General features: G+C 34.8%; 1 protein-coding gene across 3 annotated transcripts in view; it reads left to right on the forward strand.

The window, feature by feature from the left end:
* Positions 1-697: 697 nt before the first annotated feature.
* The window catches only part of ppfia3 (PTPRF interacting protein alpha 3), a 59,846-nt gene continuing 33,886 nt past the window's right edge, over positions 698-26,657 (forward strand). Inside the window, exons 1-7 of one of the 3 annotated variants that reach the window (XM_073840807.1) lie at positions 698-863; positions 3,334-4,376; positions 15,013-15,114; positions 23,687-23,851; positions 24,368-24,442; positions 24,540-24,599; positions 24,678-24,806. In XM_073840807.1, the coding sequence (XP_073696908.1) occupies positions 4,044-4,376; positions 15,013-15,114; positions 23,687-23,851; positions 24,368-24,442; positions 24,540-24,599; positions 24,678-24,806 (864 nt within the window). In that variant the 5' untranslated portion in view covers positions 698-863; positions 3,334-4,043. Of the gene's footprint in view, positions 864-1,077; positions 1,230-3,333; positions 4,377-15,012; positions 15,115-23,686; positions 23,852-24,367; positions 24,443-24,539; positions 24,600-24,677; positions 24,807-26,657 lie in introns of those variants that run through there. The other 2 variants (XM_073840815.1, XM_073840823.1) reach the window with 2 other exon arrangements.

Consider the following 26,657-nt stretch of genomic DNA (forward strand, 5'->3'; position numbering starts at 1 on the left):
TCCAGGGCCACAAATGCACTTTATATACACCAATTTGACTATTCAAGTGTGTTCTTGGAAAATGTCTTTTTTTTTTTTTTTTTTTTAATAGAGAATTTTATTAATATATAAAAAAAATGTTTAACAGAGTAACTCGTGTTGCTGGAAAATAATTAATTTGGGCAGACATTATTTTAGGCGACATTCTTTTACTCTAAACACAAATATCGTCAAATTAACATTTTAGAACCCAATAAAAGCCGCACTTGAGTGATGATGCAATGAAACGCTGAAAGATGATGTGATAATTGTTAACAAGTGCGGATGGTTTGAGAGGCGCAATACCGACAGCAACCGGTAGAGGGAGTGGATGTGGCGACACACATAGAGAGAGCGGACCGACTGCTGAAGTTCTCCGTGGTACCCAGCGCTGACCATTTGGACCTTTTGCCCATGAATGCTCAAGCATCGCTCTTAAAATAACACGTCCATCCTCTTGTGTGAGGAAAGGTGCTGGACCGTGTCATTTACAGACATGATATCACACAGTTACAGTAGCCCTAGCAACAGCTCGTGTTTGCGATCACTGTGGTGCTGGTGCTGGTGAAGCAGGCGCGAGTGTTTCTTTAAGAGCCAGCACCTTTACATCGAGAGGGAGGGGGAGAGAAAGAGAGAGAGAGAGAGGGAGAGAGAGAGAGACTGGGGTTGTCTGTGGATAGGTGTAACGTTTGCTCGCTCGGTGCCGTCGTTACATGTGTGAGGAAGAGGGAAGGGGGGAGGCTGATAACTGGGCGAATTCGGCACCCGAAAGCGCTGCGCTCCGATGGGGTCGACGGGGATGAAATTATGATGATGTCTAGCGTTTACTCTCGACGATGACAACGGTGAGCGGTGCATATTTCAGCATCGCATGTATTTTCTTATATATGCATGTTTGTGTGTGTGATATCGCCCAGCTGTGGAGATGAGGAGGGGGATGGAGGACTTGGGAGGAGGGGGCGAGGCGAAAGGATGATGGGAGGAAGAGAATAAAATATCAACATTTGGAGAAATGACACGATGCGTTGTTCGTTAGACTAGTTAAAATGTAACCGTTTCGTTTCTACGGCATGTCCAGTCGCGTATCTGCAGAAGAGAGACGGCACATATATCATGGTGGAGCGAACGGCAGAGGAATACGTCAACACATACATCCAGCCCAATTACACTAGAACACCGAGCGACGTTTGGGCGAGCTGCGAACCTGAGCGGTGCTTATTTTTGATTCTTTTCATCAAGCCATTCACGTTAGTAGGGAATAAACAAGATCAGCAGCATCCAATCACGCACGGGTTCCCTTTAAACGACACCCGTTTCTTCCTTCCTGCGTTTCGACAGCGTCCGCGGACATACAAAAAGCGCTGGCCGGCTACATGATCGTTACACACCATGAATTTCATTTCCGTGTATCATGCGCATCCATTAGCCTCTGGACTAATAGGCTGTTTAGAGAGGCGAACGGAGAATAAAAGCGGTGCGTTGTGGTATTAGGAAACGGCTGCTGTCTATATTGAAGGGAATTTGAAATAGGTGTGTGTCGAAGAAAGAGAGAGAGAGGCAGGCAGAGAGAGACGGACGGACGGACAGACAGGCAGTCAGAGAGACAAAACAAATGGAATTGGGTGTTGATTTGAATGTTCTGCATTCGAGCCCTGGTACGTTGTGTTTATTCGCCTCGTCGTCGTTAACATTCAAGGCAGGGAGTATTTAGCACGATTTGTGGGCCTGTGCGAGGAATCGCTGCTCTATTGATTCTTCCAAATTCCTCTTGTGTCGACATTCACTGGAGCAGGACGCTCTTTCATGCTATTCCCAGATTTCTGTGAGGGGGAAACCCAATGGTTACAATGTTATTTTTAGTTTGATGCTCCCCAATGTGTCTGCCACCATCTAGTGCTGACTCCAGTGTCGAAGAACCGAGCGATTTCAGTCCGAACTCCATGTCTGTCACTCATTGCACAGGAATATTCTGATGTGAATCAGAATTTGGTCATATTGTGGTTATGTAAGGGTCATGCCAACACATTAATCGCCAGTTTAATCCAGTGTTTTGGTTTCTAGAAATCTGAATAAGATAGCATATGCTTGTGATATCAAGATGTGTGGGTCATATTCAGAATATAATTTACATTAGACCCAAACAACTAAGAGATTCAGTGAAATTGTAGACTTTTTCTTTTCTAATGACGATTTTTTTCAAATTAAATGAATCATCATGGCCTATATTTGTGGAAGTCTCGTGACCTACATTTTGTAAATCGTAGCTCTTGTGTTGGGATATGAAAGATATTTTATGAGTTGATTCAATTACTAAAATGCATGATGCATTATAAATGGCTCAAGCTAACAGATAAATGTTAAGGATATGCTGATTATCTATACTAATAATTATAAATAATATGTCATCTCTGGAGCATATGTGACCCTGGACCACAAAACCAGTCATAAGGGTCAATTTTTTTGAAAGTGAGATTTCTACGTAATCTAAAAGCTGAATAAATAAGCTTCCATTGATCTATGGTTTGTTAGGATAGGACAATATTTGAAAATCTGGAATTTGAGAAAATCACCTTTAAAATTGTTCAAATGAAGTTCTTAGCAGTGCATATTACAAGTTTTGATATATTTACAGTAGGACATTGACAAAATATGTTCATGGAACATGATGTTTACTTAATATCCTAATGATTTTTGGCATCTATAATTTTGACCCATACAATGTATTTTCCCCTATTGCTACAAATACACCCGTGCTGCTTAAGACTGGTTTTGTGGTCTATAGGGTCACATGTGGAAATCTTTTTTCAGAATAAAGGCTTACCCAGAATATGAACCTTAATCAGAAAGTTATGTGCATGGAAATGTCACTGTCAGGATTGGCATATTGCTTTTAAGCATTACTGTTTTCCATTTCGCATCTTTTATCACAATATGTTTTAAAGCTTTACATGACAGCCGATAGTAACCTAACAGCACAGATGATTCCTCATCTATCCCAGTGGTACCTGACAACTTGTATTATAACATTTAATGTCATCGAAAGCACGTTTTATTAGTAATCGCAAAAGTAAGATATCATAACAGTTGTCTTTCACCTCTTGCTGTCCGAAGCCTTTTTGGATTTGTATTATTTTCTCCCTATATCTTGTCTTTTCCTTTTTTTGTGATGGTATCCCCAGAGTTGATCAATAAAGGTGCTATATTAAAGTCTACTGGGAAACTGGTAGATTTTGATGTCTAATGCTTTATTTCTTCATGTCTCGCCCAGCTTTGACCATTTGTGCTAATGTCACTCTCCTTTATTTCCCTCTTCAGCTCTCCTTTACTTGAAGTTCGAACCCATTGGGTAGAAGACTCTCCTCCATGCCCACCCTTCCTTTTACCCAATCCAGTCCCTGCGACCCAGCGACTTTCCCCTCCTACTTTCTCCTGCCACTTTTGTCCCACCTGAGACCACGTCCTGCTGCTCCACCCAAACGCACCCAAGCCAAGGATTTTGAACAGCACACTCTAAGAGCCAATCAGGAGCCTTGAAGCCATTCAGGAATTAGCAACACAACTCATGAATCTACCTGAGCACTGAGGAAAAAAAAAATAAAGGAAAAGCCGTGGATAATAAACTCATTGTCACGAAGACAACTCAGATAAACTGGCAGTACGTGTCCACCCTTGAAGAAGAGCACAGCAATTAGGAGATTCCTCCAAAAAAGCTTGAACTGAGGGTGAATTAGAGGATATAGAGGAAGAGAAACTGCATGCATATTATAACATATCTGCAATACTCACATTCCCACACATATTTTACAGACTGTTAAGGCACACGTTCTTACCACGGACCACGCGCTACACTATCCTAAACACCCGCATATGAATGACAAGTTGTTTATCTGTTTGCCGTAGGCTCTCAGGCACGCAAACACCGTCAGATTCGCGGTCCCACACTGTGATTCTCGCAAATTCCTCTTGTAGGGCCAAGACATACACACTTTCGCCCTTAAACTCTCGCACCTGTTCACGGCCTCAAGATGATGTGTGAGGTGATGCCCACCATCTCGGAGGACGGGCGGGGTGGTGGCGGAGGAGGCCCGTCCTCTCCTGCCGGAGGTGGTGGAGGTATGGGGGGCGGTGCAGGGGGCATGGGTGGTGGCTATGGTGGCCGGGAGGCCCGTGGTGGAGACGAGGGAGGGAGCACTGGAAATCTAGAGTCTCTGATGGTGAACATGCTGACGGAGAGAGAGCGGCTGCTAGAGAGTCTCAGAGAGACCCAGGAGAGTCTCGGCACGGCACAGCTACGTCTGCGAGAGCTGGGTCATGAGAAGGACTCGCTACAGAGACAACTCTCCATCGCACTGCCACAGGTACGCATTAGGGCTTTTGTATGTGTGTTTAAAACATTATTTGAAGTTGCAGGAGATTCATAATGTGAATATTCGTATTTATATTAATATATTGTGCACCATTTGTTTGGAGTAAAATCTTTTAAAGGAATTTCTGGGGTTCAGTCCAAGTTACATGTTTGCTTAAATGACAGCATTTGTGGCATGTTGATTACTACAAAAATAATTTCCCCTTTTTGTCAAAAACATGAATAATGGTGAGACACTTACAATGGAAGCAAAAGGGGCCAATCTGTGAACATTACAATGCTCAGTTTTTTAAAAAGAGAGAAGAAATCACAAGATGTGCACAATATGTGCTAATATGACCTTTTCTGTGTAAAGTTATATCCAATTTTATAATGTTTCCATGACAGTGCAACACCACAAACAAACGACTACAACAATGATGATTTAAATAGATTTACAGTACTGCTCATAAAATTGTAATACACAATTTTTAACAGTAGAATTGATGTACACTCTTAAAAATAAAAGTTCCAAAAGTGTGTTTTTGCAGTGATGCCACAGAAGAACCATTTTTGGTTCTCCAAAGAGCCTTTCAGCAACAGTTCCTAAAAGAACCATTTCAAAGAACATTTAAAAAAAATCTAAAAAACCTATAAAGATATAAAGAATCTTTTCTGCATTTGAAAGGTTCCATGGATGTTAAATGTTCTTTGTGGAACTATCAAAAATAGAGAACCTTTATTTTTAAGAGTGTAGCTTAACATTTCCAAAATTGGCTATGTTGACTTCCATTGTAAGTTTCTTACTGAAAAGATGCAGTCACATTACCAAAATAGCAACATTTTATGGGTAAAAAAGGTACATTGTTGTAAGGGACGGTATTATCAATATCATGGTATCGTGATAGCAAAACTGTCTAGATATCATCGTGGTCACATGATGATATGAAACGACAGTTCTTCCGGGCAAAAAGTGTAGTTTTTAAAATACATTTAAACGTATTATTCTAACATAAAAGGTCTGTAAAGTTATGTTTTGGTCCGTTATGCTTTGGCACAGTATCTGTCAAACGAACTTAAACCGAAAGCACAATCTGGCTTAAACCCTTCAAGTCTGTTTTCGCTGCATGTTTCAAAGCAAAGCACGCACTTCATCCAGGTGATCAGCTCAAGATCTGGTGTTTTGCGCACCTCAGAACGGCTCAGTTCACAGTGAATGCAGTGAACTCCTTTATTGCATGTGCTGTGAGTTTAGCGCATGTTTGGGAATGCAGTGGCCACCAGTTATGCTTTATTTTCACGGGAGATGATTACAGCATTTCACCAGATGTGTAGTAATACACGTTTTTGTAAGCCTGATTTCACTGAAGCTGGAGTTTTCCGTCAAAATAAAAGCTTAAAAGTGCAGTATACATTGCTGACAGCTAGCGGTGTAATGTTACTGCAGTCCAAATTCAAAATTTCTCTTTCAAGTGTAGAAATTAGAAAAGAAGCGTTGTAATTTTCCCACTGTAGTGAAAGGCAAAAATAATATACAGCACCTATGAAATAGTCATTTTCATTTATTTTACAGTGCCATTGTTTTATAATATATGGCTATTATTGTCATAGGAATAGCAATAAAATCAAATTGCAGTTGTTATTATTATTATATTCTAATTTGTTTGGCCTTCTAATACACCAGTGTGAATGTAATTTAGACTGAGACAGTATAACACAAATAGGGTTGAGTGCCCTTTAAAGTTCATGTACAAGTCAATTTTTTCTGACTCGAGTTTTCTTAGTTAAGAACATAGGTTGGAGCTCTTCATTTTAAGTGCATGAAATAATATAATTTAACTTTAAAATGTACAAATTTGCATTTTTCACCAATAAATATTGCATCATGGACTTCATATCGAGATATTATCATATTGTGAGATTTTGATACATACAGTTACCACAGAAGTCAATTTCTAATCAATCAACTTTCTGTTTGGTCAGCACAGCGAATAATGCACGTGACGAACCTGAAAATTCGCCCTTGTGCAAAATTTGTGTGGATTCTGATTAAAATTACACTATTTTGCTTACAAAATGTGACATAAGGCTTGAAACATTTTTTTTATGACAAAAATTGTGCAGTTGAGCTTAAAGGGGGAATCTACTGCTGGAAAGATGGCTTTTAATAAATATTAACTGTCTATGCAGTACAAACATAAAATGTGGGTGATACATGATTAGAGGAAACAGAGAAACAACAAAGGGCTGTGATAGTTCCTTTTTCAAAAAAAAAAAAAATCACCCATAATGCACTTTTGATTTTGATGCTGCCCCTGTGATGCAGGAATATGAAAATGCAGAGTTTAATCTGTAGTTTTAACAAAATCTCTCAAAGCTCTTAAAGGTTATAGAGCTGACTTTTGCTGAATAATCACAGGTAACACAGAGAAAGAGTACACATTGTTGATTTATATTTACAACATTGTGACAATACAAAGCTGGTTGAAAATCGGCAAGTTTATCCATTAACTTGGATTGAACCTAGAATATTCCCTTAAGAATTTCTTGGACTGAATAGTTTGCATGGAAAAACAGGTCATTGAGATGAACCATGTCTGAGGAAGAGCTGCAAGTGAAGTATGAAGTGTAAGTAAAGTCTCAGCTTGTCTGGATAGTATCATGTCCTTTGTTTGCATTGGGCAGTCTGTATTTATATTTGTTTGAATTGGCTAACATTTAAGCTGATCTTTATCTTCCAGACTTGCTGTGGGCTTTTCTGCTTCTTTTTGCATCAGGTCTCGAACTGTTTTGTCTCCTCTGATCTAATTTAAGGTGTTCTACATATCTTTTTGAGATTATCTGCTTATCTATGATTCCGTGACCTGCTTTTCAAGTCAAGACACTACATTTCTGATTGTTGAAAAGTATGATCTTTGTTGTTTCACTGGTTGATTTTGTCAAATAATGAATTTCAATCCTTTAATGATATTACAGCAGCTTAAGGTGAGGTAATGAGTTCGGCCGATGCATAAATCTGTCAGGCATTGCAGTTCTACATGGGGTCAGAACAGTATTAAAATGAATATATTCACAAATGCATAACCTAATTTAAATTCACAAAAGATAAACGTGATCATGAGTATTCAAATGATTTTATATTACAAATCTGCATTTGTAAATCTTCACATTATGGTTGTCACCCTAGATTTGTGATTGGATGTTTTGAGATTTTTCTTTCAGGGTTTGATTCAGAAATACATTTCAGAAATACATTTGAACTCAACTAAGGTGACTCAAGTAATATGCAATGTCTTTTCTCTGCAATATGTCTTTTTATGGGAGAATTGTGACCCTGGACCACAAAACCAGTCATAAGGTTAAATTTTACAAAACTGAGATGTAAGCATCATATGAAAGTTCAATAAATAAGCTTTCTATTGATGTATGGTTTGTTAGGATAGGACAATATTTGGCCGAGATACATCTGTTTGAAAATCTGGAATCTGAGGGTGCAAAAAAATCTAAATACTGAGAAAATCACCTTTAAAGTTGTCCAAATTAAGTTCTTAACAATGCATATTACTAATCAAAAATTACATTTTGATATATTTATAGTAGGAATTTTGCAAAAAATCTTCATGGAACATGATCTTTACTTAATTTCTTAATGATTTTTGGCATAAAAGAAAAATCAATAATTTTGACCCATACAATGTATTTTTGGCTATTGCTACAAATATACCCCAGCGACTTAAGACGGATGGTTTTGTGGTCCAGGGTCACAATTGTGTTACGTTTCAATGTTACGATTACACAGGAACAAACTTTAAAGCAATACTATAAGTCGCTTACGTTGTTACTGTGATCCTTGTTGCCTGTTTCTCACATTGTAGTGCTGAAAGGCATATAGTCAAACCAAAAATTATTCAGACACCATATGTAATTTTTGATATTTTTTTATTAGTGGGTGCAGGACACTATAGCTCATTTATGTAAGTGAGGATAGCGAAATAAAGTAAACTGTGACATATTATACCTAAAAATTCTTCATACAGTGGACTACCAGTAAAATCGATACATATTTGTGACCAAAAATGTGATTTGACACTTTGACCTGACCATGTTTTGTTACATACCTTTCTATCAAAGTTATCTGACATTATCAAGATGAATTTGTTCTGACAGTTTAACTCTTGAGTTCTTGTCATATTTTATTACCATTTTCCAAACTATAAAGCATATACTGTGATAATGTGAGAAATGTTGAAGGAGTCTGAGTACATTTTGGCTTTGGAGAGAGACAACCACTTTGATTTGCAGTAAAGTGAATCCTCTAAGTCACGTCGTGTGTGTACAAAATAAAGAAGTAACTTCTAATATCCCAAGCTCTCTAGACCACAATGTTCCTAGAGGAGATTTTTTTTTTCCTCTTTGCATAATATTTGGATTTCATTAAAATTCAGTTGTCACTACTTGAATTTTCAGGCAGTACATTTGGCTGCAATGACATACGAGTGTTCCTGTTTAATTGTGACATTTCAGCATAACATTACTTCTTTTCCATAAGAGCACAGTGTACAGAAAACAGACAACATGATACTACTCGAGTCACAGAGTTTAACTTAACTGTACTGTGAAGTCTTTTTCTTCATCAGCATTTTTGTCTTGTGTCACATAATATATAATTATAGCTTATATGTGACCCTGGACCACAAAACCAGTCATAAGGGTCATTTTTAAAAAAATATTTGGCCGAGATACAACTATTTGAAAAAATCTGGAATCTGAGGTCGCAAAAAATATTGAGAAAATCGCCTTTAAAGCTGTCCAAACAAAGTTCTTAGCAATGCATATTACCAATTAAAAATTACGTTTTGACATATTTACTTTAGGAAATTTACTAAATACCTTCATGGAACATGATCTTTACTTAATATCCTAATGATTTTTGGCATAAAAGAAAAAACAATAATTTTGATACCCGTGCTACTTAAGACTGCTTTTGTGATCCAGGGTCACATATTTCATAGTTTTTACTTTTCACCATATATTGAACAAAATATGTCACTTATTTTGTTACATTTGTGCTAGAAACAAGAAAAAAACTATTATCTAATGGTGTAAGAAAGGTAATTTAACACATATTCCTTGAAAACAATATCTTCTGCAGTTTCTCATCTTTAAGTACAGTCAAACCAAAATGTTTTCAGACACCTTCAACATTTCTCACATTATCACAGTTTCTTTTCTGAAAATTGTAATAAAATATGACAAGAAACTGTGTCAGGACACATTCTGACATTGATAATGTCAGATATCTTTGAAAGAAAGGTATATAATGGATTACAATCAAACAAAAATTCAGACAACTGTTAGTATTACAAAATTTACACAACTATCAATATTTTGTCGACCAATTTACAAACAATGCTTCATTTTGTTCAAAAGGTCGCATTAGCAATTAAAGATAAAACATTTAAGCATGTTCAGGTCAAAGTGTATTGTATAATTTTAGATCACAAATTTTTACCGGTAGTCCACTGTATTAAATTTTTTTGGGGTATAATATGTCACAGTTTACTTTATTTTGCTATCTTCACTTACATAAAGGAACTGTAGTGTATTTGTTGTCTAAATAATTTTTGGTTTGACTGTAAACGTATCTACATATATTTAGTTATTTGTCCAGGTAAATAAGACAAAATGCTAATTAACAAAAATATTTTTTGAAGTCTAAGGAAAACGTACGTATAACAATGAATTTGCGAATCCAAATCTGTCAGAGAAGTCACAATTCCATTTGCGAATGCAGAATGAACAACATTGGACGATTTGTTAACGCACTTGCATATTTATGAATCATGTTTTGTTCATGTGACTTAAGGCCCTTTCACACGGGACGCGGCAGTCGCGAGTGTCTAGTTCATTTTCAATGGGAGACATACGGCAAGTGGCAAAACTCGGGCGGTTTCGCTGGCGGCGCAAAGGCGGAGCGCAAGCAATGCTCGTGCACCCATAATCCTGCCGCTTCCACGGGCACGGCGCTTCGCGGCAGGCTCCGCCAAAGATACAAATATTTTAGCTTTTTGTGAGCGGCAGCGGCAGCCGCGCCGGCTTTAACCAATCAGTGAACAGATTATTAACAACCAATCATAGAATATTTAACTGAATTTATAACGGAGAGTTGAAAATAGAGGAGAAGATTGTTTTAAGTGTGATGGATTTCCCAGAACTGTATGACCCATCTAAAATCTCATACTTGGGGTGAGCACACAAGTTAGTTTGCCAGGTAAAAATACAAATACGTACAAGGTGTCCAAACAATACATTATTATGTGTGGTGTTATGGTAAACTATCTTTCAAAAGTTTGAATAATAATAACAGTGACAATAATTAATGACAGGATAACACAAACACAATTTTCCGTTACGTTTTATTTAGTCTTTTAAGCAGTTGTAACTATGGCAACGTCCTCCCCCAGACCGCGTCGCGAACACCGCCTCAACTGCACAAAACGCTTCCACTACAAGAGAAGGCGTCAGCCGCGCGGCGATTTCACCGCTTGCTGCGTCCCGTGTGAAAGGGCCTTTAGGTTACACATTTTTATTCATTTTGATACAATTCTAACACCATATTTGTATACCCATTAAAAACCAACGTCTGTATCACTGGAAACATTTTGGGACCGACTGCCGCCAACATGTGGCTTGAAATAACATTTACGAGAGACCCATTTTCTAGGAGAAGGACTGGATATTTAAGGGACACAGCAATGCAGAGAGAGAATCAATATCTTTCTCTCTTTCACACACTTACACAAACATATGCAAACACTCTCTGAAATAAGCAGACACATGTTCAGAGAAGTGATACATTAAGCAGGGTTCAGTCGGTGCATCCCATCAGCATTGGGCGTATGAGAGAGAGAGACAAAAGCTGAAAAAGAGGATGTAAAGCCATTGTGGAAGTCCTTTTTGTAAGCGGAGCCGTAGCAGGAGCTTGAATGAGAGAGAGAAATAAGGCAGGACATTATCACGCAATTGTGTTTGGCATACTTGTGCCAAACATAATTCTAGTCCAATCTCAGCAAGGTACATTTCCAGAATGCCAAAGTCCTATGGGCCCACTGAGTTACCATCTGTGTACCACTATACCACTCATAAGCTTAGCCCCCCCACTCCTCCTTCTCCTCCTTTCCTCTCCTCCTTCTTGCTCCAGCTTCTTTCCCCTATTTTTGCTTGTTGGCAGAAAGCGAGGCGGTTAGATATAGACAGGATGGAGACGTGACCCACCAAACGCATTCATCATGACGGAAAGGAAACGTGATTGGCCGACTTGAGCTCGGAAGGTACATGCGACGTGATTGGCCGAGAGTTGTGCTTTGCTTGTTAAAGGCCTTTTGATTGGGGTTTGGTTTGCATTGCAGATTGCTTAGTAAGATTGGCTCGGATTCAAATCTCCTTTTGTTTTTCTCAAGTCGCTGACTTGATTGATCCAGGATTTGATTCACATTATTAGCGGTTCTTTACATCATCTCGCAAACATATTCAGCATCATCTAATAAAAACGCCAACATCTGCTGTGCATTTCAGCATATGAACACACAAAGTGCATAGTTACAATATGGCGATTCTGTCTGCGTAACACAATGAAGTTGTGTCATGCGTGTTTTTTTAGAAAGATGCCTGATCACATATCGGCGGCTGGAAAAAGATGGTGTGGCTTTAGGCTCGCAGTGGCAGCCATGTGAGGCCATATGTCATCTTACACAACATGGTGCTATGAAGACCTTACACCCGAGAGTTGCTCATTGGAGTGTTCAGAATGTGGACTTTGTCATCTGTTCACACAGAAGCAATAAAAGTAACAAACTCTGATTTAGTCTCACACGCGCACAAACACAGTTCCAACATTTGAGCTTTACAATACCAGCCTCTCTTACCTTGGTAACAAATCAACAGCCTCAGATTACTGATGAAATTATGCTGGGCTGTCAATACATAAAATAGTTAACTGTCTGTAATTGCATAATCTCATGTTTGTTAAGTCGGCAGTTTGTTTTCAGAATGTATGCGCATATTAAAAGAGGAGGTAAAGAGATGCTTGCACACATGCTCTAGGCTATACATAACTGCAACAAAACGCATGGGGAAGTGCAAACAAACTCTGAACTGAGATGCACACTTAATATTTCTATACACTTTTGTAACAAAGCTTTTTTCATCTGCTGTCGTATGATGGTCTTTATATTGATGTGTACAGAAATATATTTCTGTCATGACAACTCTCTGAAAAGTTAATGTAAATGTTAATGTATTTGGTCTTGGTGAAACAGATCTGCTATGCTGCTGCTGCTGTTGGTTATTGCTGTAGTTGTAGATTATTGCTGCTGCTGCTGCAAGCAAGTACAGAACTTGCTACTGCCAAAGCGTACAGCGATACGGTGCTGTGAGTATTTAAGACATACTGCTGCTGCACAAATAGCATAAAATAACCAATAGTAGGTCTATACAGGTGGAGCTGGGGAAGATGAAGGGTTTCAGAGAAACTCTGAAAGTGTGCTGCAAAATGCCCAAGTGAATGCTACCAGCCATTTAAATAGTTGCAAGCTGCAAGCTCATTGGTTGCGTACGCAACATGAACCAGGTTGTGATATCATCAGTTACGTAACAACCCGTCAGTCTGCGTCATCTAGAGTTTCATGGCAGAACTATGCGTTTAAACTTTTGATAATCATTAAATTCTCTGTAAATGACTGCTTTTCTTGAGCATCCTGTATTTATTTGGTTTATACAGATCAATTTGATTTATAGAAGAATTGTTTAAGAAATTTAATTTTAAGGGTTAGTTGGTTGTCATTAATTACTCACCCTTGTGTCATTCCAAACCTGTAAGACCTTAATTTGTGTTCTGAAGATGAACAAAGGTCTTACAGGTTTTGAACGACATGAGTGTAAGAAATTAATCACAGAATTTTCCTTTTTGGCTGAACTAACCCTTTTATAGCTTTTTGACCCAAAGGCCCCCCGTATACTAGATATATCCTCTAGTATTTCAGCTGAGAATGCTGCTTGTATAAACTGGAAGCATTTACATGTTAAAATATTACACATGATTCGTTTTGTGATTCTATTTAAATTAAATTAAATATTATGATTCTGTATGTTTCAGCAAAACAAGATTGTTATTAAGGGGGAAAAAGTAACATGATTACAACGTTTTGCATTGAGTTAAGTTTGACAGGAATGCTAAGGGGTTAAAGAATCTCACATGTTATCCCATGAGATATTAACCCATTCACATCTCACTGTCTAAACTATTGAACTGTGCTGAATAGCAGCATGTTGTCCTCTGGGTCAGGTAACAAAATGACCAAATGATGGCATCATACGAACAGTACATGGTTCCATTTTACGTTTTTTATTACTGTATACTGTATATCCTTCACACAGACACATTCAGCGTTATCCTCACCTTGTGTTAAGTTGGCGTCATTGAAAGTTTTTGTATGTTTTAATTGCAGTGGATTTTCTAAAAATGTTCTGCTATTTTATTATTCTCATGATTTTATTGTTGTGTGGTTAATGCTGTACATAGTGGTTGTGAATCTGGCTTGCTGTCATTATCTGACCTGTATCCGGCTCCATTCATTTCAATCAGGTTATTTTATTGCTTTTCTTATTTTATTTTAAATAATTAGCTTTAATTTATATCTGATATAATAATTTTAGCACTTAAAAGTTGATAGTTCACTCCAAAATGATTTACTCACCCTCAAGCCGTCCTAGTAAAGTGTATATGACTTTCCTCTTTCAGATGAATACAATCCAAGGCTCTATGCTTACTTTTATTTTTAGGAGCACATTCAAATCAATAATCAAAATATCTGATAAAAAATAAGCCTTCCCATTACGAGCTGATATCTGACTTACAGGCTGTTTTCTAACTTTATTAGTTGAGCACTTTTTATGATGGATGGATGCACTTTATTGGACTTCAAAATCTCAACAGCCATTCATTGCCATTATAAAGCTTGGAAGAGCCAGGACATTTTTTTTTTATATATCTCCGATTGTATTCATCTGTAAGAAGAAAGTCATATACACCTAGGATGGCTTAAGGGTGAGTAAATCAAAGGATAATTTCCATCTTACTTTATTTCAGTTAGTTGGCATGTATAGTATCTTTCAAAGTTTTGATGTCACTAACCTTTCAAACTTAGACAAATCCAGTGATAATTACATCTTCAAAACAGCTAAACTTCTTGTATCAGCCTTTTCCGACAGACTGATAATAAACCCCGTGGGCTCTTACACCTATTGAAATGGTGTGAAATCAGCCAATCAGATTAGAGCTTGCCAGATTGAGAAAGTGTGCGTTTCAGTTGTGTGTATGCACTGTGTCTCAGACGGTCAGTGAGCCTGTGGGCGGTCTGTAGGCAGGCTGTCTGAAGCCCAGACTACACGGTGGACACATGTATGTAGTGTATGTGTTTATTTCTACATTATGTGTTTGTGTGTGTGGTTTGAGTGATCCTTAAATATATTTCAGGTTGACCACAGCACTGGATACACACTCTTTGGTTTATTTGTGTTGATTGTTAGGAGCCTGTAAAGATCAGAACAAAGCTCATTTTTTTCTGTTGGGTGTGTTTGTGTGTGAGCAGGAGTTTGCGGTGTTGACCAAAGAGCTGAATGTATGTCGGGAGCAGCTGCTGGAGAGAGAAGAGGAGATTGCTGAGCTCAAGGCGGAGAGGAACAATACACGGGTCAGTAACTCCATAACCATAATCTGTGCGTGTGAAACAGACATCATATCCTCTTTATATCCCCTGCCTGTGTTTGTGGTTTTGTGTTTATGGTTTTTGATTTTGATGAAATGTTTTGGCTGGGGTGCAATATCCCACTTTTACTATACATACTATTACCATATAGACTAGTTTTCACAAGGGTTTATCTCAGAAACAGAGTCAGAAGTACAGTGACATAAATGGATGTTTTCTGTAGCTAGTTCAAAACACTTCAGTGCATCAAATTAAACATTGTTTTCATTATATTACTACTGTGGGAGCATGTTATCACAAAAGGTCAACTTCAGGTGTTCAGTGAACTGACTATTTGTCCTAGGAATGAATGAATTATTCCGTTTTTTGTAGCCTTTTTTAATAAAAAATAGTTCACCCAAAAATTGTCATTAATTACTCACCTTCATTTCGTTCCAAACCCACAAGACTTTCGTTTATCTTCAAAACACAAATAAAGATATTTTTGAGAGTTTTCTGACCCTTCATAGACAGCAACACAACTGACAAGTTAAAGACTAGGTAGAAAAGACATTGTTAAAATAGTCCATGTGACATCAGTGGTTCAACCAATACTTTTTTGTGTGCAAAGAAAACAAAAATAAAAACTTAGTTTAGCAATTTCTTTTCTTCCATGTCAGTCTTTCATGTGCAGTTGAAGGTTGATGGAGCACTGATGTCAGATGGAGTATTTTATCGATGTCCTTACCTTCCTGGGCCTTGAACATGTCAGTTGTGTTGGTGTCTATGTAGGGTCAGAAAGCTCTCAGATTTAATAAAAAAATATCTTAATTTGTGCTCTGAAGATGAACAAAAGTCTTATGGGTTTAGAACAACATGAGGGTGAGTAATTCATGACAAAATTAAAATTTTTGGTACAGTTAAGGTTTGAGACTTTTCTAGACTTTTTTTTTTTTTTGGAAAAGAAATTTCTACTTTTATTCAGCATTTAAATACATCAAAAGTTACAGTAAAGACATTTATAATGTCCCAAAATGATTTCTATTTTAAAAAATGCTGTTCTTTTGAATTTTTTTCTTCAAAGAATTCTGAAAAAAAAAAAAAAAAAGTATTATGTTTTTTGCAAATAATATTAAGCAGCACAACTGTTTTCAACAAATAATAATAATAAATGTTTCTTGAACAAATCAGCATATGTGACCATGGACCACAAAACCAGTCATATAGGTTTTTTTTATTTTTATTGAGATTTATCATCTGAAAGCTGAATAAATATGCTTTCAATTGATGTATAGTTTAGGATATGGCAGTATTTGGTCCAGATACAACTATTTGAAAAACTAGAATCTCAGGGTGCAAAAAATATAAATATAGAGAAAATCGCCTTTAAAGTTGTAAAAAAAAATGAAGTTCTTAGAAATGCATATTACTAATCAAAAATTAAATTGATATATTTACAGAAGGAAGTTCGAAAATATCTTCGTGGAACATGATCTTTACTTGATATCCTAATGATTTTTGGCATAAAAGAAAAATCAATTCTGACCCATACAATGCATTTTTGGCTATTGCTACAAATATACCTATGCTACTTAAGACTGGTTTTGTGGTCACATATTAGAATAATTTCTGAATGATCATGTGACAATGAAAACTTGAGTAATGAGTGCTAAAATTTTTGCCATCACAGGAATAAATCATTTTAAATTTAAAATATATATAAAAAATATTTTAAATAATTTAAAAAACTGTTTGATCAAATACATTAAGCCTTGGTAAGCATATAAGACTACTTTTAAAAACATTAAAATAAAATAACACTAAAATTTTGTATGGTAATGTACAGTCAAACCAAAAATTATTCAGACACCATATAACCACTGGCCACAATAGAGGCTCGTAACTATATCTGAAAAAATGAGGAGGGGCCCACCAACTAAAAGAATTCTTAGTTTAGGCTTCCCAGCGTGTTATCCCAATACCCAGGTGAAAAAAAAATATACTTAAATGCAATTAAAATACACTTAAATACCCGCAAATACATTTTTAGTACATTGTTTTTTTTTTTGTGTTAAATAAAAATTTGATGGTTATACACTATAAATTTACTAATTAAAAGTATGTTTATACTTCAGTAGGACTTTAGTACACTTGACAAAAGTATACTAAATACCAGTAATACTTAAATATTTTTTTAGTGTACTACAATAAAGTACACTACAGAAAAAACATCCAAAAGAGTTTTATTAGTGTGTTTTTCAAAAGTGTGCTTTAAATGCTTTAAACATTAGTTGATTTTTAGTACACTCTTTACATACTAATCTTGAGTTTAAAATAAGTTAATATATAAAAAATCTATTAGTAATGTATTGTAGTAGAAGTACATTTTCCCAAAAGTTGTACTTAAGTACACTTAATATGAATGCATTATTATCACTAACACTTAAATTGATTTTGAGTGTGGTAATTTTAAGTTTACATTAAATTGATTTTATTAAAAATCTATTAGTAATGTATTGTAGTAGAAGTACATTTTCTCAAAAGTTGTACTTAAGTACACTTAATGTGAATGCATTATTATCACTAACACTTAAATTGATTTTGAGTGTGGTAATTTTAAGTTTACATTAAATTGATTTTATTAAAAATCTATTAGTAATGTACTGTAGTAGAAGTACATTTTCCCAAAAGTTGTACTTAAGTACACTTAATGTGAATGCATTATTATCACTAACACTTAAATTGATTTTGAGTGTGGTAATTTTAAGTTTACATTAAATTGATTTTATTAAAAATCTATTAGTAATGTACTGTAGTAGAAGTACATTTTCTCAAAAGTTGTACTTAAGTACACTTAATATGAATGCATTATTATCACTAACACTTAAATTGATTTTGAGTGTGGTAATTTTAAGTTTACATTAAATTGATTTTATTAAAAATCTATTAGTAATGTACTGTAGTAGAAGTACATTTTCCCAAAAGTTGTACCTAAGTACACTTAATGTGAATGCATTATTATCACTAACACTTAAATTGATTTTGAGTGTGGTAATTTTAAGTTTACATTAAATTGATTTTATTAAAAATCTATTAGTAATGTACTGTAGTAGAAGTACATTTTCTCAAAAGTTGTACTTAAGTACACTTAATATGAATGCATTATTATCACTAACACTTAAACTGATTTTGAGTGTGGTAATTCTCCCAGGTTAAAAAAAGTGCACTAAAATACACTTTATTTAAGTATACTTAGTACACTTTTCAGTAATGTACTAAAAGTACTCTATTTTCGCACACTAATTTTGTACTTATTGTACTAAAAAATAGTATTAAGTATATGTTAAGATAAACTTAATACCATCTAAGTGTACTCAACTGTGCTATTTTGAGACACCATGAAATTGAACTAAAATGTGCTTTTAACATACTATATCTGTATTTAAAAAAATATATTTAGTTACAACTAGAAATACACTTGAACCCTACTTTTGAACATTTATAAATATATTTATGACTCATTTAAAGTATAGCAATAATATATTAAAAGAATATACAAAGTGTGAAAAAAGTGTGCTAAAATACAATTTAAGTACACTTAGTGCACTTCCCTAATGTACTTAAAGTGCTCTATTTTCGGCCACTAATTTTGTACTCTATATACTAAAAGTTATTCTTAAGTATATGTTAAGATAAACTTAAGATCATCTAAGTGTACTCAACTGTGCTATTTTGAGACACCATGAAGATGAACTAAAATGTGCTTTTTACATACTATCTCAGCATTTCCAAAAAATGTATTTTGTTACCACTTCTAATAGGATTGAAACATATTTCATAAACCTATAAATATACTAATTATACATAAAAAATAAACTTACTGATTATTTAAAATACATGAATAATATATAACAAATGTATACAAAGCGTATTTATAATGTATTGCCCAGATATTTTTATCAATAAAAAATACATTTGTTGATTATTTAAAATACATAAATATATAACAAATGTATGCAAGGCGTATTTATAATGTATTTCCCACATATTTTTATTACAAAAAAAATACACTTGTTGATTATTTAAAATACATGAATAATATATAATAAATGTATACAAAGCATATTAATAATGTATTGCCCACATATGTTTAATAATAAAAAATACACTTCTTAATTATTTAAAATACATGAATAATATATGATAAATGTATACAAAGTGTATGTCACGCCCTTGGACTGTTTGTCTTGGTTTTTCCCAGTGTTTCCCCCATTGGACTGTCTGTTTGGTTTCTCCCATGCCCTTTTTTGGTCTTCCTGCTCATTAGTGTGATCCCCTCCACCTGTTGTTGTAATTATCTCCCCTTTATAAGTTTGTTTGATTTCCTTGTTTCTTTGTCCGGCTACAAGCGTTACACCTATGCTCCTTCGTTGTGTGCACGTCTTCTCCCGCCATTCCTGTCTATTGTTACTCTGCCTGAGGATTTATTGAAGACTTTTTATTGAAGACGTTATTTTTTGCTTTCCTACACGTTTCGTGACAACGTATTTATAATGTATTGCCCATACATTTTTATTCATTATAATACACTTATTAATTAATTCAAATATATCAATTATATATAATAAATTTATTCAAAGCGTAATTATAATGTCTTGCCCACATATTTTTATTAATAAAAAATACATTATAAATACGCTATGTATACATTTATTATATATTATTCATGTATTTTAAATAATCATCAAGTGTATTTTTTATTAATAAAAATATTTGGGCAATACATTATAAATACGCTTTGTATACATTTGTCATATATTATTCATGTATTTTAAATAATCATCAAGTGTATTTTTTATTAATAAAAATATTTGGGCAATACATTATAAATACGCTTTGTATACATTTGTCATATATTATTCATGTATTTTAAATAATCATCAAGTGTATTTTTTATTAATAAAAATATTTGGGCAATACATTATAAATACGCTTTGTATACATTTGTCATATATTATTCATGTATTTTAAATAATCATCAAGTGTATTTTTTATTAATAAAAATATTTGGGCAATACATTATAAATACGCTTTGTATACATTTATTATATATTATTCATGTATTTTAAATAATCATCAAGTGTATTTTTTATTAATAAAAATATTTGGGCAATACATTATAAATACGCTTTGTATACATTTGTCATATATTATTCATGTATTTTAAATAATCATCAAGTGTATTTTTTATTAATAAAAATATTTGGGCAATACATTATAAATACGCTTTGTATACATTTGTCATATATTATTCATGTATTTTAAATAATCATCAAGTGTATTTTTTATTAATAAAAATATTTGGGCAATACATTATAAATACGCTTTGTATACATTTGTCATATATTGTTATTGTATTTTAAATAATCAGTAAGTTTATTTTTTATGTATAATAAGTATATTTAAAGGTTTATGAAATATGTTTCAAATGTATTATAAGTGGTAACAAAATACATTTTTGGAAATGCTGAGATAGTATGTTAAAAGCACGTTTTAGTTCATCTTCATGGTGTCTCAAAATAGCACAGTTGAGTACACTTAGATGATCTTAAGTTTATCTTAAGGAGTACTTAAGAATAACTTTTAGTATATTAAGTACAAAATCAGTGCCCGAAAATAGAGCACTTTAAGTACATTAGGGAAGTGCACTAAGTGTACTTAAATTGTATTTTAGCACACTTTTTTCACATTTTGAATATTCTTTTAATATATTACTATTATACTTTAAATTAGTCTTAAATATATTTATAAATGTTTAAAAATAGGGTTCAAGTGTATTTCTAGTTTTAACTAAATATATTTTTTAAAATACAGATATAGTATGTTAAAAGCACATTTTAGTTCAATTTCAGGGTGTCTCAAAATAGCACAGTTGAGTACACTTAGATGGTATTAAGTTTATCTTAACATATACTTAATACTATCTTTTAGTACATTAAGTACAAAATTAGTGTGCGAAAATAGAGCACTTTTAGTACATTACTGAAAAGTGTACTAAGTATACTTAAATAAAGTGCATTTTAGTGCACTTTTTTTTTACCTGGGTACACAAAGACTTAGATCAGGTTTTCTCAGACCTTTTTATAACGCTATAAAGTTTCAAACATCAATTAATGATAGAAAACCAAAAGGTACAATCTCCCACATCTAGATATAAAACACATGGATTGAAGAACGTAAATTAATCACCAACAAAAGAAACAAAATCAAAAGAATAATTATAAATTCTCAGAGTTTCAGAGATACACATTAACTCCTTTGGGTACATACATACGGAAAAAGAACAATAAAAATTGTACCAATCGATGTTTCATATCCAAAGTCCTGTATCATGAATGAGACGACAAAGAAAACACAAAATAGGTTCTTCAGACAATCCCAAACAATGGTCCACCAAGTGAATACTTATATTCAGGACACACGATAATCCACAAAGCAACTGCAGCACAAACAATCCATTGGGAAGGGTTTCCTTGACATCCATGACTGAAAAGCCTTTGCCTTTCATGCGGTTTCGGTCCGTGTATCATCTGATCATTCAGTTATTCCACTTAATCTGGCAAACGAAAAATAGGCAAAACAGGTTGATTTCATTTTTGGGTTTTTCTGAATGAGCCAAAACATGACAGCTGATTTGTTTTTTTCCGTTTTTCAGCTCGAAACCAAAAATACAATAAACAGGAAAACCAAAACTAAATAATACAGCTAAATTACGTTTTTCTTTATTTTCAGTTTTTGCTGTGTTTTACCGCTTTGCGCATGCGCAATGAATAGCGGCGTAAAAGCCTGTCATCATTTGTGGTACACAATAATGTAAAGATATGTAGAAGATCCACGTCATGCCAGCCGCACTTTTTTGCGCGTCTAATCGTGAAGTTGAATCAAATGATTCGAGATCCGATTGGAGCGCTTCGAAACAGTGGCTCACGCAGTGTTTACTGATTCGGAGTTTCCAAAAAGCTCATTTGATACTTTTGATGCTCACCTTCTCTATAAAATGTATTCGTTGTTTTAAATTAATCATTACTATTAATAGGCCTAACTTAGGATGTTTTTATTAAATTGTGATGACATAATACAGCTTCCGTCGTATTAAAAACATTTCATGACCTGACACCCATTATTTTTTTCTTACCTAAAAAGACGGGTATATAATGCGCGTTGTCAACAAATTACACTAACCAGTCTCTCCAGGATTTCACGATTTTTTTTTTTTTTACTTATTTATTAATAATTAGGATATCACATTATCATCCCCCCGGCAAATCGCACCCATAAATCGCCCCCATCCCCCCGGCAAATCGCACCTATATATACACAATATTTATTTATTGCTATTTTCCATCAAGTCAAAAAAAGAGTATGATTTGAATGTTTCTGAATAAATTATATTTTGTACATACATTTTGACCGCTCCCAGCACGATTAGACGCGCAAAAAAAGTGTGGCTGGCATGACGTGTATTTTCTACATATCTTTACATTGTGTACCACAAATGATGACAGGCTTTTACGCCGCTATTCATTGCGCATGCGCAAAGCTAAAAATAAAGAAAAACGTAATTTAGCCGTATTATTTCATTTTGGTTTTCCTGTTTATTGGATTTTGGTTTCGAGCTGAAAAACGGAAAAAACAAATCAGCTGTCATGTTTTGGCTCATACAGAAAAACCCAAAAATGAAACATCAACCTGTTTTGCCTATTTTTCGTTTGCCAGATTAAGTGGAATAACTGAATGATCAGATGATACACGGACCGGTTTCAAACCCAGATACAAAGTACCAATTAAAAAGTCCATCTACAAAAGAACAAAACCTAACATTAACTAACAAGTCCACATTTCAAATTATACAAATCAACAAATAAAGAAAATACTGAGTACAAATACAAACAAAAGCAAAAAAAAGGAACAAAACTTACATGATTGAACTGGAAACAAAAGTTTCTCAATCAGGACTTCACAAGAAATTTGCAGAGGAAATAGGCCACTACCATGCTTCCCTCTTCCAAACAAATCTAACTACTTCTACTCTGCTACCTGGTTAAATACTTAAGGTTTTAACCTTCATGCGCCCCCTATGGGGGGGGGGGAGTAGGAATGAGTAACAGTTACAACCATATATAATTTTTGATACTTTTTTTACTATTGGGTGCAGGACACTATAGTTCATTTATGTAAGTGAGGATAGCAAAATTAAGTAAACTATGACATATTATACCTAATAATTCTTTATACGGTGGACTACCAGTAAAATCTGACCATGTTCTGACACAGTTTAACTCTTGAGGTCTTGTCATATTTTATTACCATTTTCTAAACTATAGCGAATATACTGTGATAACATGAGAAATGTTGAAGTTGTCTGAATGAATTTTGGTTTGACTTTATGTGACTCCTTCTAAGACTGCTCTCTGGGAGTCAATCCTACTTTGAGAAACATTCACTAGAGTGAAAAAAGGGTAATAACTAACCCCTGTCTCCCAATTTAAATTTGTACTTTCTTTCCTGTACCGTCTAGCTCCTGCTGGAGCATCTGGAGTGTCTGGTGTCTCGTCACGAGCGTTCTCTGAGGATGACTGTGGTGAAGAGGCAGGCTCAGTCTCCGGCTGGAGTCTCCAGTGAGGTAGAGGTGCTCAAGGCCCTCAAGTCCCTGTTCGAACACCATAAAGCCCTGGACGAAAAGGTCAGCAGCCCTTCCCTACTCCCCCCTGTAATACACTATTTCAGCATGATGATAAGCCCAAATATCTTGCTTTCTGTTTTCATTGCTCATAATAAAAACACAGCAGCCTTAAGCTCCCAAAATGATGAAAAGCACCATAAAAGTAACACAGAAGTAGCCCATATGACTCATATACTGTATTTAAAGTCTCCTATAGCTATACGATAGCTTTGTGTAAAGGGAAAAAACTAAATCGAAGCCATTATTTCTCTGATGCATAGGTAGTTTCATTTGGTCCCAAAAACATAGCCTATTAATTCTGTTTTAAAGCACAACCATAAATGAAGCCAGAAAAACTCTCATATTGCACTTTATGAGTTCATTAAGAAGTTTAAAAAGCTGATATCAGTGTTTAAACAGTCAGACATCTATAGTATTCTTACTCCATCTCTTCATAGAGGTGAATTTTTCTTTTTTTTTTTTTTGGAGACAGGTTCTCCCTGTTGATTCATTGTCTATTGTTCTTCTCTCCCTCAGGTGCGCGAGAGATTGCGTGTGGCTTTAGAAAGAGTTGCCGTTCTAGAGGAAGAGCTGGAAGCGTCCACAAATGAGGTGAACATCATACTTTTGCAATATACGCTTGTACTTCCTTTTCTCTCTCTATGTGGCACGCTGTTCTTGCATGCTTAGATTTGTTCGCTATACTTAGGTTCTGTCTTTACGGGATCAGATTAAAAGGAGAGAGCGGGGTTTGGACAATGGAAAGGAGGTGAGTCAGAGCTATTTGGATATTGTTTTGAATCTTTTCAATCTTTTTTTTTCTCATCTTCCTCTGTTTTTCACACAGCGGCTCCCGAACGGCCCCTCCTCCATCTTGGATGATGGCGAGATTGACAGACAGAGAGAGGGAGAGATAGAGAGACAGAGAGCAGAGCTTTCACAGTTAAAAGAAAGACTGGCGCTCATGTGCAGACAGGTGAGTGTTGCACTGCTGCCTACAGAGGGAACATTTTAAGGAATTGTAAGCACATTGTCAACAAGCCAAGTCAAACATACTGGCCTGGAAGTTGCAAGTTTTGAATAAAGTGTGGCACCTCTGGTTTGGGAAACTTCTGTTCAAAGAGACCGAAACAATTTCAGATTATAAGGTTGCCATACGTAAAGCTTATCCGTCTGTTTGACTGAATGAGCTGTCGATTTTCCTTCATGTACTGTTTCAGACATCGTGAGAATAAAGTAAAGCTTGGTATTTTATAACAAGAATATTTATGGCAAGACCTCGATCCATTCTTTTCCTAATAATCATTTCTTTTTTTTCCCTTTGCATTCCTCTGTAATAATGTGAAAAGGGACAGCATACTGCTCATTTGTGGTCTATTCTCACGATTAATTTACAATATGTCCCATTATTAATTCATTGTAATACACAAAGAATCTCTCGTTTTTTTGTTTTCAAATGTACAAGTCTCTTTCCTGGTTTGTTTGTTTGTTTTTACAGGTACAGTAAATACAATTTATTATCTGTCAAAATGATGGAAATCACTTTGAAATAGTATCACGCAATGAGAAGTTAATAAACACTTTTCGATCAAGGCAATGTACAGTACAATATGTCATCTTACTTTACCCAGTAAAAAAAACGTATTATTGCAGCCATTCATAGAGCGAACCTTTCACTGATTGTTTACATCTTAATGGAAGTTATATGCATAGGGCATAGGAATAAGGTGGATTGAGAACCCTTAAATATACTGTCCAGCTCAGGTGTGTTTAAAAACGGCAAAAAACGCTTTTCTTACTTAGATTTTTTGACTTGTTTGCAGCCAAAATATTTAAAAATTCTTAAATCAAGAAGGATTTTTAGACGAGTAAAAATTATTGTCTTGTTTTTAGAAAAAACAAGTCAAAATTAAGTGCGTTTTTCTTAGAAACAAGCAAAATAATCTGCCAATAGCTTGAAATAAGATTTTTTTTGCTTACCCCATTGGCAGATTATTTAGTTTTTTCTGAAAACAAGAAAATAATTTTTACTTGTCTAGAAAATCTTTCTTGTTTTAAGAATTTTTAGATATTTTGTCGGGAAACAAGACAAAAAATCTAAGTAAGAAAAGCATTTTTTGCAGTGAGGGCATAGTTCGCCAAAAACGAAAATTCATTTTATATTCAGTCATTTAAAGTCAGTCATTAATTACTCACCCTCTTGTCGTTCCAAACCTGTAAGACCTTTGTTTATCAGAACACAAATTAAGATATTTTTAAAGAAATCCGAGAGCTGCTTAGACAGCAATGCAACTGACAAGTTCAAGGCCCACAAAGGTAGTAAGGACATTGTTAAAATAGTCCATGTGACATCAGTAACGCAACCATAAAGTTATGAAGCTATTTTGTGACACGGAAGAGAAAGAAATGTTAAATAAAGTAGTTATTTTTGTTTTCTTTGCTATTTTATCAATGTCCTTACTACCTTTCTGGGCCTTGAAGGTGTCAGTTGCGTTGTTGTCTATGCAGGGTTAGAAAGCTCTGAGATTTCATCAAAAATATCTTAATTTGTGTTCTGAAGATGAACAAAAATCTTACAGGTTTGGAACGACATGAGTAATTAATGACAGAATTAGTATTTTTTGTTGATCTTCAATAATTTTCTCAATTGAATCCTTGCTGAATAAAATACTAGTTTAAAAAAAATGGAATTGACCCTAAACATTTGAATGGTAGTTTATGCCTCTATTGCCTGAGGTTCCATGATGGTTAGGATACTGCCTTAGAAGCCAGTTGGGTTTTAAAGCAGAGCTTGCAAGTGTGTGTGATGCATATATAATGTTCACAG

The sequence above is a fragment of the Garra rufa genome, chromosome 1 (genome assembly GCF_049309525.1).
Source record: "Garra rufa chromosome 1, GarRuf1.0, whole genome shotgun sequence".
NCBI lineage: Eukaryota > Metazoa > Chordata > Actinopteri > Cypriniformes > Cyprinidae > Garra > Garra rufa.